The sequence below is a fragment of the Propithecus coquereli genome, unplaced genomic scaffold (genome assembly GCF_000956105.1).
Source record: "Propithecus coquereli isolate 6110/MARCELLA unplaced genomic scaffold, Pcoq_1.0 Scaffold376, whole genome shotgun sequence".
NCBI classification, from domain to species: Eukaryota; Metazoa; Chordata; class Mammalia; order Primates; family Indriidae; genus Propithecus; species Propithecus coquereli.
Genome location: NW_012149463.1, coordinates 963,480 through 978,578, shown reverse-complemented (window position 1 = coordinate 978,578; position 15,099 = coordinate 963,480). Strand labels below are relative to the sequence as shown.

Here is a 15,099-nt window from a genome sequence, read left to right as displayed (position 1 = left end):
CTTGTTCTGCAGGTCTTTGTGTCATTGTTCTTAATATAAAATAAAATTTTCTGGGACAATGCACTATCTAAAGCCGAAGAGGACAATCTGATTTTCTAAAGAGATAAATTAATATTGCCTCCCGTAACCTAGACAGAAAAGCCACAGATATGTTAAGCAGAGTACCAAGTGCTGGTTTTATTGCCCTCAAATAAAATTTGTATTTTAAAACTTGGTCAAAATTTTATACTCAGTTTTTTTTTGCATAAGATGGGTTGTATTATCCCTGTCCTACATCCCAGGTTAGAATATTCAATGTCTGAATATACTTGATAGAGTTCAAAAAATTATATAAATATTATCTATTTTCTTTTCATATATAGTAAGTTGAATTCCAAAAATTTTATCTGTGCTCGTCTTTCTAAAATATCAAGCTCTGTCAAGCTAGTAATACTTTAATTGTGCCTAATTAAAGTTCTCTTTTCAATATTATATCTGAAGTAGATATCATTGAATTATTATTGACATAATATCAGTTGTTTTCAAAATGTTTTCATCTTCAAGCCCTTTATTGCTTTGGCACCTTTATCTATATGTATATAGCTGGAAGGTCCAGTCTATTACATACATCTTAATTGTCTTTACCCAGAGGAAAAATAAAACTTCTCTTACCTTTCAACAAGCAGGAAGTTGATGTTCACGTTTCGAAGATATCTCCAAGGCCCCCGAGAAATTCCTAGGATGCAAAACTGGCAAGGGGCTTATTTAGATTTTTAAAGGATTCCCATGCATCTCAAAGAAACAGAGAAAGAATTTATAGTTACAAGTTTTCTAAAGGAAATGCTGAAAGAAAAGTGAGGAGGGAGTTCCCTTTCCTTTTGTCATCAGAATAAATTTAAAGGTTTTTTTATTTATATTTACTCTTACAAATATGAACTAAAAAGTTTTCTTTTTCTTTCATTCTTTTGTTTCTAGGCTCCACTTAACACTCCTGTAACAGAAGACAGATTTGGAATTTTGACAGAGAAATACAGGATTCCTGTGCCAATTCTTCCAGGTGAGGCCTCTAAATATTAATAGAACTGTAGAATTCCACAGCTGGAAGGAACTACATTTCATCTGGTGAAATCTCCTCCTTTTACAGATGAGAAAACTGAGGCCCAGATATTTGAAGGACTTATCCAAGCATATACAGCTAGCTGGGGGAAAGCAGGACTAGAACCCAATTCTTTTGTCTTCCAGTCTAGAAGAATTGAGATAGCCTTGTAAGCCAACCAGGAATTTTTAATTTAGTGCTTTAATGTTGTTTTTAATGTAATAAATTAGAACTCTAGACCAAAATTGTAGAAAATTAGTTGAAAGTATGACCATCAAGATAACATGTACACTTATGCAGAAATAGACATTGATTAGAATTTTTTAATTATGTTTTTTAGATGTTTTATCAATAAAAAGATTGATAAATTAAGCATCTATGTGTAGGTCTTCCAATGAACAATCACGGCAATTACATTGTGCGCTTGGGACATTTAGTAAGCTGGATGGGAGAACAAGCAGAAGCGCTTGGTGTTGAAGTATACCCTGGTTATGCGGCTGCTGAGGTTTGTATAGTTTTGTTTTGTTTTAAGTATTTATAGGAAATCTCTTTTCATTTTGAAAATGAACGAAGAATTTTACAGAGGTAAAGAAGTATTTTTAAAAAGCCGTATGATTTTAGAATTTTGAGATTAAAAGGATCTAATCCAAAGAGTATGTGAATTCCTTATATTGTACCCCCATCAAGGAATTTTCCAATTTATGATCGAACACCATAAGAGATGAAAAATTGTGGACTGTTGGTGTTCTCTTCCTGATATTAGATAGAAATTACCTAGTATTTTATACTATACAGAACAAATCTTTGCCCTCTTCCAAGGACAACTTTCCAATTATGCCCTGCTCTCTCTTCTTCCCCATCTTCACTCTGGAGATTTTTGTCCCCAGTATAGGGGTTAAAAGAAAGCTTACTCACTGCCCTCTGGAAGTTTGCTAAAAATGAACTGGCAATAAACAGATTAATAGGAGAAAAGCATACAAATTTATGTAATGTGTGTAAGCACAGGGAAATCACTTGAGAATGATTGCTCGAGAACCTAAAGAGGTCCAGATTCTTATATACCCTTCTTCATAAGGGAAGGGGCGATGGGGTGTTTAGCAATGTTGAGGGGCAGTACATGATTTTTAGGATGAATGGACTTGGGAGACATAAATTAACTTGTAAATGATTCTTTTTGAAATTTGAATGAGCCTAAGAGACAGACATGATCTTGTGAAAAAGTTTGTCCAGGTGTGGTTGCATTCTTCAGTCTTTACTGCAGTTGATAATGAGATTTCAGGGAGGGGATGGAAGACAATTGTGTTTTGTTTGGCAGGCCCAGTCTTAAGGTAGATAAGGAAGTATCAGAGAAAAGCCTTATCCTGTGCTCTGGAGGAGACGGTTGAGAGACAAGAGGGAGGGGAAGGTCAGAGAGAGGCTGCTGCTTTAGTTCAGCATGTCAAAGCATTATATTTTATGGTGTCATTTTCTGAGCCCCAACAGCAGAAAGGTGTGATACCATTTCTTATCCATCACAAGGGTCACAGCCAACACTCATATAACAAAAGACAGGTTAACAAAAGAAAAGCATAACAAATTTAATAGTTTTACATGACATGGAATCCTTCATGAAGAACCCAAATGTTAGCTCTGAAGCAAAGAGGGAGACACACAAAGCCTCAGTTGTAGCAAAATACTGTTTATTTGAGCATATGGATGCAGGTGGGTGGAGGCCAAAAAGAATGTCCATGCAAAAAAAGAGGAGAGCCTTGGGTTTTATAGAGGGTTTTTCTGGGGGCAGTGAGCAACTGGGCCAGAACAGCTGCTGTAATAAATTCTTTTCCAAACAACCAGTTCCTGGGACCCCTGTGGGGAGGGATAAGCGTTGTCCTTGTCAGGAGGGATAAGGAATTTGAGTTCCTCTCTTGCATTCCATTCCTTTATCTCCTTAGGGATCTGGCAAAGGCAAAGGTGCCTAATACACCCCTAGGAAGGGGAGAGCAGTGGATTTTATAGGAGGTTTGGGTGGAAGTTTGGGGAGGGTGAATTCTTTAAGTCTAACAGCAAAGACCCAGGGAAAATTGTCTATTTTTATGCTTAGGCTCCATAAGAACAGATAGCTGTGTAGAAATGTGATTGAAGCAAGGGGTATGATCTAACGGTAATAGACTGAGAGGGGAAACCCAGCAAAGTCTGTCCAGATTCTTCTTGGCCTCTCTGTGTAGCATTTCTTCCTCCCAGGTATGGAGCAGGACACCTCTGGAATAAGGGTCATCAAGGGAAAAGGGAGAAGCAAGAGAGTAACCTTTCAAGGTTTTATGGCTGGCTTTGGTGGGGAAGAGTTCTAGTTTCTATGACCTGCCTTGGGCAAGATGAATTCTGGTTTCTATGACTTGGGGGAGAAAGAGGAGTGGGAGACAGGAGGACAGAAGGTCAGAAAGACCTTGCTTCTGAAAAAGGTATACAGATCTATTGCTGTGCATGAGGGGAAAATTATAGAGTGATTACTATACCACTCAGTGGGGTAAGATGGTTATATACCCTTCTTCTTAGGGGAAGGGGAGATAGGGAAATGTGGGTGATTTTAGAGGGGTAGTAAATGATTTTTAGGGGAATTCAGTGGACGTGAAGAACATACCGTGGCCTGGGACAAAGTCTGTTTGGCCTGTAGAGCACAGTGGTTTGTGACAAAAGTCTGTCCAGGTTTGTTACTAGACTTCAGTTTTTTTTCCTACGGTATGAGTTCAGTTAGTGAAAACTCAGAGAAGAGACCAGAGGTAATTGTTTTCTTCTTTGGCATGTCCATACTTTAGACAGATAAGGGAACTTCAGAGAACAACTTTGCCCTGTGCTTTGGGAGAGGCAGAGCATTAAGAGACAAAGGTGAGGGGGGAAGGTCAGAGAGATGTTGAGGCCTCTTCCATTCAGCATGTCAGAGCACCATATTTTGAAGTATTGGTTTCTGAGCCCCAATATCAGCATGCCAAGGTGCCATACTTTGGGGTATCATGTTCTGAGCCCCAACCCTAGACTAAATATTCTCAGTTCTTTGAGCCATGATGTCATATAACTTGAGTTCCTTTAATATTGTTGTTGGCTCACTTCTGAGTGCATTCTCTTTGTTAACACTTTGTAAAGTGGTACCCAGAATGAATCAACTACTTCAAGCCTAGTGTATAACAGGCTTCTTGTTATTATTATCTTCTTCTTTCTAGAAACTGTTCTTCCATTAGTACCCTCAAAGTAATCTTTTTTTGGCTACCACATCACACTGTTGATTCTCATTGTATATTATTGGGGAAATTATTAAAAATAAAATCTGCCAACCCAGAAAAATCCTTTCCACAATTTATAAAAAAGAATGAAACCATTTTAATATTGAATGAGCATTAAATCAAGACTGTGATACATGTCACAGACCAAGACAGAAATTTTACCCTTTTAAATAGCCAAGCAGATACAATCCATTACATACATGTTAATTGTCTTTACCCAAAGGAAAAATAAAACTTATTGTATTTTTTTGACAAGCAGGAAGTTACAACTTGGAGCCAAGCACCTAGCCCAAACTCCCACAGAGACAGGAAGACAGGAGGACATCCGCCTTGATGTTCACATTTCAAAGTGATGGCTCCAGAGCCCCCAGGAAAGATATTCCTGAAATGCAAAACTGGCAAGAGGTTTATTTAGCTTTTAAAAAGATTCCCATATATCTCAGAAAGACAGGGATTTACAGTTTGCTAAAGGAAATGCTGAAAGGAATAGGGGGAAGTTCCCTTTTGTATTTGGCACTAGGGAAATTCACTTTTTTTTACATTTATTTTTACCTGTAGCGTGTATAAGTCAAATAAAACACATAGATCCCAGTATTATACTTGCTGCTATGAATTTCTGGTTTCCCAGCCCATACATTTGCATTTGGTTTGTTGGACCCAAGTGTGTGATTTTGCTTTTCTCCTTGTTGAACATTATTGATTGGAATGAGTGTCAAAATCAAAAGGAGGTGGTTTGTAGAATCCAGGATTTTCACTTTTTGGTTACATACACAAACACTTACAGTCTCTTGTACCTCTCTGGTTTTCCTCAGTTCCTTAATGATGATCATCAGTAATCAATAGATTACTGATCTGTTTGCCAAGATTTTTGGGGGGATACTCTGAGCCAGATTTTAGTTCTAGTCCATAGCTACGTTCCACTGTTGATTTGTTTTCAGGATATCAAGTAAAACCTTTATGTATATATTTTCCATATCCTTGGCTGCTAATCCTTGTTTTACCTCTCCACTCCTGTGCTTTCTTATAATATGTTGTGTGACTTCAGTGTAGATTTTGTACTTTTCTATCCAAAGATTATTTTCTTCCAGAGGAAACAGAAACCAAGGAAGAGTTACAGAGTATTGCTGTTTCTTATCCTCAGAATTATATTTGTGGCCTATTTTCCCCCTCCTTGTTCCAGAAATAAAGTTTCTGGAGGGTCTTAGCTCATTTGAGACATAAGCTTTCCTGACAGTTTTTCTTTCCCTACCCACCTTCATGTTCTTCTTTTTTTATAGGCCTTGATTTCAGATTCTTTACACATGATTTGACATCTGAAGAGAGTTTATAACAGTGTATCTTTCTGGTTAATCTTTCTGGTTTCTTTAGTAACCCTCTCTAGCAGCCTCCCCCTTTTCTTTCTCATCAAGGTTGTGGCATTTCCAACTATTTTAAAGCCTATATTTCTATAATCTAGAGAACATGTTCACTTTCTAAGAAATCTAGATCTGTTTACTGTTTCTTTTCCAGGTTATTATGAATCCTAAAGTGATAATAAATGCTTTTTTTTTTTTTTTGACCATTTTTAGGTCCTTTTTCATGATGATGGTAGTGTGAAAGGAATTGCCACTAACGATGTAGGGATACAAAAGGATGGTGCACCAAAGGTAAACCTTTTAATAGTTATGTGCTTAACAAACTGACAAATAGAAAGAAAGAACTTAAACTCAATAATTTAGGTCTTGCTACAAACTATAAATTATGTGGAAGTAAGATTATAATTATTAATATGGAATTTTTCTCTCATTGTTCAAAAATTTAGAAGCAGCTTTGAGCTAAACATGATTTAGGCAAATAGTTATAACATGTTTAATTTTTTTTAAAGATAAAAACATGACACACAAATATAAAACAAACACATCTCAAAGATTTTATTGTTTCCATAATTTTTATTCATAATTTTCATTTCTATGGATAAGAATTATTGCATTACTATCAGTAGGTAAATAGTGATAGACTTTAACCTAATTTTAACATCTTTTGGTAGATGTAGAACTTGTTTATCATCCTCTCATTCAAAATATAAGCCTGGATGGTTTTTAGAATTTGTATTTTTGACTCTGTGAAAGAAAAGCCATTAGAATATGGAGCTCTCACTCAGTAAGTTTCCTTGGAAAAGACAAGAAAAAAATACCTTGCTTTCCTATGATAAGAACAAAACACACATTAGCATCTCAATAAGTTAACTTATCTTTTCCTGTTTGTTTGTTTATTATCTAACTTCCCATCTAGATTATAGGCTCCATGAAGATAGCCTGAAGGGTTACTCCAATGCCTGACATAGTGCCAGGTACATATGACCTCAGTAAATATTTGCTGACTGGCAGTTTATCCTTGAATAGAATTAGGAATTCTATTCCTATTCGGATTGGTGGGTTGGTCCCAAGGCAACTGTTGGAAGCTCAGGGAGGGGGCTGTGCAAGTCCCTCTCCACAGAGGCAGGTGGCATAACCTTGGTGGGTGCCTGAGTAGGTCACCAGACCTTGACCTGTGGTCCTGTGGATGCACCACAGGACCTTGGCCAGTGCCACTCTTGAATAGAATTAGGAATCTAGTCCAGAGTCTCCTCTGGCAGATCTTCCTGTTTCTCCTATTTGCTGCTTAAAAAGCAAGTGGTGAAGCGAGAAGGGGGCCAAGATGGCAGACTAGAAGCAGCTCGCATATGCTGTTCTTTGGGAGAGGATTGAAAACTGCAAGTAGATGCTCACCTAAAGATAGACTCTCTGGGAGAAAGCATTGTAGATCACCAGAGAACCACAGGAGACACTCAGAGTGAAGTAGACAGGGACGGCAAGTTCCCCTCGCCAAGATCAGAAGGTGCCTGGGGGAGACACCTACATGTGGGAAGGGATAAAGGAGAGAGCCCCAGGACCCCACACTCCTCGCACAGACACTGTGACTCAAACCGTGGGGGGTCCCCCCCCCACCACCGCAAGCCTCCATGCTGATCAGGGAACTGCTTGGAGACTATAGTGAAGTTGCATGAGAGAACAGGCTCAGCAGGCACCCACTGATCTCTGTTCCAGGGTTTGCCGCAGTTGACACCACTCAGAGCTCTTAGGTCTGAAGCTCCCAGTCTACACAGGGATCGGCTTTACTGCAGCTGCCCCGACATTGCCCCTCGCCAGGCCAGGGAGAGAGCAGGGAGAGCAGAGGCACCAGCATGCCTCTGACTGGGAGGTGAGCACCCCCACACACAAGGGAACTTGAGTGGAACTAAAGGCATTCCACGGTAGCAGCCTGGGCAGGACGTGAATGGGGAGGGAGCCCCAGCCATCCAGTGGCCCAGCCCGCGCAGCCCTGCACCCTACCCAGTGGAGCAAGCCCCGCAGCCCAAGCGTTGCCACACTGAGGCCCATGCCCCCCAGGATCCAGGCATGGAGCAAAGGTCCATACCCCTGCAGACCCGCACACCAACTGGCAGGTCCCACCCCTGTGGTAGTGCACACCAGTGGGAAGAGCAAAGCTCCCAGGCCTGGCATGCCCCATGGACCCGAGCTCTGTGTGGCAGGCCACATCCCCCACTCTGGTATGCCAATGGGCAGGCCACATCCTGTAGTCCCATACACCCTGCAGTGGGCTACGCCCCTGGTCCTGTGCGCCAGTAGGTGGGCCACACTCCCCTCCCTGCAAGCCACACAGAGGGCCATTCCCCAACAGACCTGTGGGCCCCTTGGTTCTGTGCCCTGGCCAGTAAGCCCTGCCCCTGCGGCCCCAAGTGCTGACCAGCAGAACAAGCCCCCTGGCCCTATGTGCTGACTAACAGGCCATGCCCCACAAAACCGTGCAACACCTGTGATCCAACTCTCCACCATGGACTCACTAGCCACAAGCCGCCCACTGCTGTATACCACCATAACACCTAGACTTGAGTAGAGCAAACACTTGCAGTCCTCACACCTGTGACCACTGCCTAGATAGCCTCACCAAACAGCCAGTTCCACTACCACTGGGAGACTTAGGCAGAGCAATCTCCCACAATACCCGCCTCAGTGGAGAGGGACTCACCCAGTGCCTTGTCCAAGCTTCCAGCAGTGGCCTAGGATCCAACCCACCACTCCACACAAACATCCCCAACACTGGCCCAGGTCCCGTGACCCATTCAGGCACTGGCCAAGGTCCTGTGGTGCATCCACAGGACCACAGGTCAAGGTTCTGTGACCCACTCAGGCACCTACCAAGGTTATGCCACCTGCCTCTGTGGAGAGAGACTTGCACAGCCCCCTCCCTGAGCTTCCAACAGTAGCCTCGGGACCAACCCACCAATCCAAATAAATATCCCCCAGTACCAGCATGGACTGTGACAACCACAGGGGATCGAGATGACACAGGAAACCAGCTGTGTTATAGGCTCTCAGTGCATCCGCCCCTCTCCTACTGGGTCAGTCCTCCAGAGAAGGACACAAAAGTGTTGTCTAGGGACATCTCCTACTCACAAAGTACATGAGTTCTCCCAGCAAAGGAGAACAGGTGTGTTGCAAACCTATGAACCCTGAGCTGAGAGAAGAGGTTTCAGATGAGAAGAAGGCAGCAAAAAAATTCTGGCAGCGTGAAAAAACAAGCTAGTTCAACACCCCCAAAGGATCATAATAGGTCCACAGCAATGGACCCCAACCAAAAGGAAATTATTGAAATGTCAGAAATGGAATTCAGAATATGGATGGCAAACAAGATGAATAGAATTGAAGAGAAAGTTGAAAACCAACACAAAGAAGCCAAAACAATGTTTCAGGACGTGAATGAAAAAAATGAAGCACTCACTAAAGAGACAACATAAGAAAGAATATTGAAAACTTATTCAAGGGACATTTTGAGGAGAGTTTCTCTGATATCACCAGAGATTCAGATATTCAGATACAAGATGATCATTGAACACTGCGAAGATTTATAGCAAATAGGACATATCCAGGACACATAGTCATCACCTTGGCCAAAGCCAAAATGAAGGAGAAAATTCTACAAGCATCAAGACGAAAGCAACAACTAACCTACAAAGGAAAATCCATCTGGCTAACAGCAGACTTCTCAGTGGACACCTTATAAGCCAGAAGGGATTGGGGTCCCACTTTTAATCTAAAACAGAACAACTGCCAGCCAAGAATTCTGTAGCCTGCAAAACTAAGTTTCATAAATGATAGAGAAATACAGACTTTTCCAGACAAGCAAAAACTAAGGGAATTTGTTCCTACTAGACCTGCCCTACAGGAAATGCTCAAAAGTGCATTATGCACGCAACAGCACGATAGACACCCACCAGTGTAAAAAAACTCCGAAAGTTATAGCTCACAGCTCTTATAAAACAGTAGCAAAAGAGTGAAAACAAAACAATAAGGTATCATCTAACATGATGAACAGAACAGTATTCACGTATCAATACTAACACTCGAATGGTCCGAATGTCCCACTTAAAAGACATAGACTGGCTGAATAAATGAAAAAACACAACCCAAGTACTTGCTGTCTCTAAAAAATACATCTAAACCACAAGGACTCATACAGAGTCAAGGGATAGGAAAAAAATATTCCATGCCAGTGGAAACCAAAAGCAAGCAGATGTAGCCATTCTCACATCAGATAAAATAGACCTCAAATCAGCAGTGGTAAAAAAAAGACAAAGATGGTCATTATGTAATGGTAAAGGGAGCTATTCAAGAAGAAGACATAACAATCATATATGCACCTAACACAGGAGCTCCCAGTTTCATAAAGGAAATTCTTCTAGATCTTAGCAAAGAAATAACAGTAGTATCTTAATTGCTAGGGACTTCAACACCCCACTGACAGAAATGGACAGATCATCCAAGCAAAAAAATGAATAAAGAGACCCTGGACTTAAACAGGACTCTAGAACAAATGGACCTAACAGACATTTAAGAACATTCTACCCAAAAACTGAGTATGCATTTTTCTCATCAGCACATGAGACATTTTCCAAGATTGATCAGATCATATCATGGGCCACAAAACAAGTCTCTGCAAATTCAAAAGAAATCAAAATCATACCACGTATCTTTTCAGACTACAGTGGAATAAAACTAGAAATCAATTCTAAGAGAAACACTTAGAGCTACCCAAAGTCATGGAAGTTAAATAACCTCCTATTGAATGATCCTTGGATCAATGATGAAATTAAGATAGAAATCAAAAGATTTCTCCAACTAAATGATAAAGGGGACACAAGCTTTCAAAATCTGTGTAACACAGGAAAAGCAGTTCTAAAGGGAAAATTCATAGCCTTAAATGCCTACATCAAAAAGACAGAAAGGTCACAAATTAACAACCTAATGTCACATCTCAAGGAACTAGAAAAAGTAGAGCCAACCAAACCCAAAGCCAGCAGGAGAAAAGAAATACAGCTCAGAGCAGAACTAAATGAAATGGGAAACAATAAAAACAATACAAAGGATCAATGAAACAGAAAGTTTATTCTTTGAAAAGATAAATAAAATTGATAAACCACTAGCCGCATTAACCAGAAATAGAAGAGAAAGGACTCAAATAAGCTCAATAACAAATGAAAAAGGAGACAGTACAACTGATACCACAGAAATACACAATACCATCTGAGAGTACTACAAAAACTTCTACACAAACTAGAAAACCTAGAGAAAATGGACAAATTTCTGGGATCACACAACCTCCCATGCTTGAATCAGGAAGAAATAGAAGTCCTGAACAGACCAATGACAAGTAGCAAGATTGAAGCAGTAATAAAACATCTCCCAACAAAAACAAGCCCTGGACCAGATGGATTCACAGCTGAATTCTGCCAGACTTACAAAGAAGAATTGGTACCTATCCTATTGAGACTATTCCATAACATCAAGAAGGGAATCCTCCCTAACTCATTCTATGAAGCCAGTATCACCCTGATACCAAAGCCGGGAAAGGACACAACAAAAAAAAGAAAACTACAGATCAGTATCCCTTATGAACATAGATGGAAAAATCCTCAACAAAATACTGGCAAACCAAATTCAACAGCACATGAAAAAGATAATTCACCATGATCAAGTGGGTTTCATCCCAGGAATACAAGGATAGTTTAACATACGTAAATCAATAAACATGATTCACCATATAAACACAAACAAAAACAAAGACCATATTATGATCATCTCAGTATATGCAGAAAAAGCATTATATAAAATCCAGCCACCCTTTCATGATAAATACCCTCAAAAAACTAGGAACATACCTCAAAATTATAAAAGCCATATGTGAGAAACCCACAGCCAACATCATCCTGAATGGGACAAGTTGAGCGCATTCCCCCTAAGAACTGGAACAAGACAATGCCCACTGTCACCACTTCTTTTCGACATAGAATCAGAAGTCCTCGCCAGAGAATTCAGGCAATAGAAGGAAATAAATGGCATCCAAATCGGGAAAGAGGAGGTCAAATTATCCCTGTGTGCTGATGATGTGATCTTGTATCTAGAAAACCTTAAAGACTCCACCAAAAGCCTCCTGAGACTGATAGATAATTTCAGCAAGGTCTCAGTTTACAAAATCAATGTACACAAATCAGTAGCATTTCTATATACTAACAAGAGTCAAGCTGAGGGTCAAATAAAGGCATCAATACCGTTCACAATAGCTACAAAGAAAATAAAATACCTAGAAATATACTTAGCCAAGGAGGTGAAAGATCTCTACAAGGAGAACTACATAATACTGATGAAAGAAATCACAGATAACACAAATAAATGGAAAAACATCCTTTATTCATGTATTGGTAGAATCAATATCAGTAAAATGTCTATATTGCCCAAAGTCATTTTCAGATTCATTGCAGTCCCCATCAAAATACCATTGTTGTATTTCACAGATCTAGAAAAAGCAGTCCTAAGCTTCATTTGGAATAAAAAAGAGCCCAAATAGCCAAAGCAATTCTAAACAAAATGAACAAATTTAGAGGCATCACATTACCTGACTTCAAATTATACCACCTGGCTATAGTAACCAAAACAGCATGGTACTGGTATAAAAGTAGAGACATAGACCAATGGAACAGAATAGAGAAACCAGAAATAAAACCATCTACCTACAACCAGCTGATCTTCGACAAAGCAGACAACAATATACACTGTGGAAAGGAAGCTCTGTTCAATAAATGGTACTGGGAAGATTGGATAGCCACATGCAGAAGAATGAAACAAGACCCCTATCTCTTGCCATATACAAAAATTAATTCAAGATGGATTAAAAATCTTTAAGGCACAAAACTATAAAAATTCTAGAAGAAAATGTAGGAAAAATTCTTCTAGACATTGGCCTAGGCAAAGAATTTATGACTGAGACCCCAAAGGCAAATACAGCAACAAAAATAAATAAATAAATGGGACTTAAATTTAAAAAGCTTCCGCACAACAAAGGAAATAATTAACAGTGAGAATAGAAAACCTAAAGAATGGGAGAAAATATTCGTAAACAATACACCCACTAAAGTTTGATACCTAGAATCTACAAAGAACTCAAATCGGCAAGAAAAAAACAAACTCCATCAAAAAGTAGTCAAGATATGAACAGAAGTTTTTAAAGGAAAATAGACAAATGGCCAACAAACATATGAAAAAACACTCAACATCACTAATCATAAGGGAAATGCAAATGAAAACCATAATGAGATATCACCTTACCCCTATCAGAATGGCCATTATTAAAAATTCAAAAAAAAAAAAAATAGATACTGGCATGGATCCAGCGTGAAAGGAATGCTTATACAGTGTTGGTAGGGCTGCAAATTAGTACCATGGAAAACAGTATGGAAATTCTTCAAGGAAATAAATGTAGATCTACCATTCGATCCAGCAATCCCACTGCTAAGTGTCTACCCACAGGAAGTGAAGTCATTTTATCAAAAAGACACTTGTACTGGAATGTTTATCGTAGCACAATTCATATTTGCAAAGATGTGGCATCAACCAAAGTGCCTATCAATTCATGAGTGGATAAACTAAATGTGATATAGACACACACACACACGGAGTACTACTCAGCCATAAAAAGGAATGAAATAATGTCGTTTGCAGCAATTTGGATGGAACTGGAGACGATTATTCTAAGTGAAGTATCTCAGGAATGGAAAACCAAACACCATATGTTCTCCCTAATAAACAGGAGCTAAACAGTGGGTACACAAAGTGATATAAAGAGAGAAACCAAGAAAGGGGATGGGTGGGAGGGGGTGTGTGGGATAAAAAACTTACCTGTTGGGTACAGTGATCACTGTTCTGATGAGGGGCACACCAAAAGCCCTGACTTAAGCATTATACAAGGTATTCATGTAACAAAGACAATTGTACCTCAATATTTTGAAATAATAAGTGTTGTACCTTTAAAAAACAAAAGCAAAGCAAAGCCTATTTCAGCCTCCTTCTCATGGTTTAATTGGCTACATCAGAATCATGTGACACCTCAAGGCTTAATATATCCTACAGTAGGACCTAAGAAGCTGTTTTTTAACAAGCCCCTAGGGATTCTGATGCACCAATATTATGGGGATATACAGTTGTCTCTTGGCATATTTGGGAGATTGGTTCCAGGATCCCCTTGTATACTAAAATTCACACATACTCAAGTCTTAAAGTCAGCCCTGTGGAACCCACATATTTGAACTTGGTCCTCCATATACATAGTTTCACATCCAGTGAATACTATATTTTCAATCCCTGTTTGGATAAAAAAGAAAATAATTAATATAGGCCAGGTGAGGTGGCTCATGCTTGTAATCCAGCACTTTTGGTGGCTGAGCCAGGAGGATCGCTTGAGGCCAGGAGTTCTAGATCAGCCTGAGCAGCATAGAGAGACCCCCATCTCTACAGAAAATTTTAAAAATTAGGTGGGCATAGTGGTGTGGGCCTGTAGTCCTCCTAGCTACTTGGGAGATTGAGCCAGGAGAATCCCTTGAGCCCAAGAGTTCGAGGTTACAGTGAGCTATGGATCACTCCACTGCATTCCAGCCTGGGCAGCAAAGTGAGACCCTGTCTCTGACCAAAAAAAAAAAAAGAAAGAAAATCCTTGTATAAGTGGACCTGCACAGTTCAAACCTGTATTGTTCAAGGGTCAGCTGTATATGCAAGGGTGTTTATATTTTATAACATTGTTTATATTTGTACATAAACTGGAAATAGGGAATGGCTGTTATCCATCCATTAGCAGAATAGGTGATTCACCTATCTTTCTCCACCTAGACTACTGTGTAGCTATTAAAGAGAAAGACTTGAGCTATACAGTGACGTGAAAAGATTTCCATGGGTATTATGAAAAAAGATAGAGGAAAGTTTCTATTATATGATTGTGTTTTGGTAAAATAAACCAGGACCCCCAAAAGTTTAAGTGTATCTATAAGTATCTCAGTATATATGTGTGTACATATTTTTGCATAAAATTGTACATACTAGGTTGTTAACCTGAATTACTATAATTAGAGGAAGAGGACAAGAACAAAATAAAAAAAAAGTTACATTCAGTTATGTATAGGATATGTGTGTGTGTGCAATGTGCATATATGCATATATATAACACAAGGATTTCACAAGAAAAGTAGAAGTTACCAATAAACATGTAAAAGATGATCAAACTCTTTAGCAACTGAAGATATTAAGTTAATAATGAAATAACTCTTACCAGGCAGACTAAAAATATTTATCCAAGCAATGTTTATGCTAGTAAACCACTGAAAAAAACTAAATGTCCAAATATTATGAATTGGTTAAAAAATTAGAG

The 15,099-nt window shown here is 39.4% G+C and overlaps 1 protein-coding gene across 1 annotated transcript in view; it reads left to right on the top strand.

The window, feature by feature from the left end:
• Positions 1–15,099, top strand: part of ETFDH (electron-transferring-flavoprotein dehydrogenase) — a 43,243-nt gene that overhangs the window by 14,540 nt on the left and 13,604 nt on the right. Inside the window, exons 4-6 of the mRNA XM_012651920.1 lie at positions 955–1,036; positions 1,462–1,580; positions 5,898–5,975. Coding sequence (XP_012507374.1) covers positions 955–1,036; positions 1,462–1,580; positions 5,898–5,975 — 279 coding nt within the window. The remainder of the gene's footprint in view (positions 1–954; positions 1,037–1,461; positions 1,581–5,897; positions 5,976–15,099) is intronic.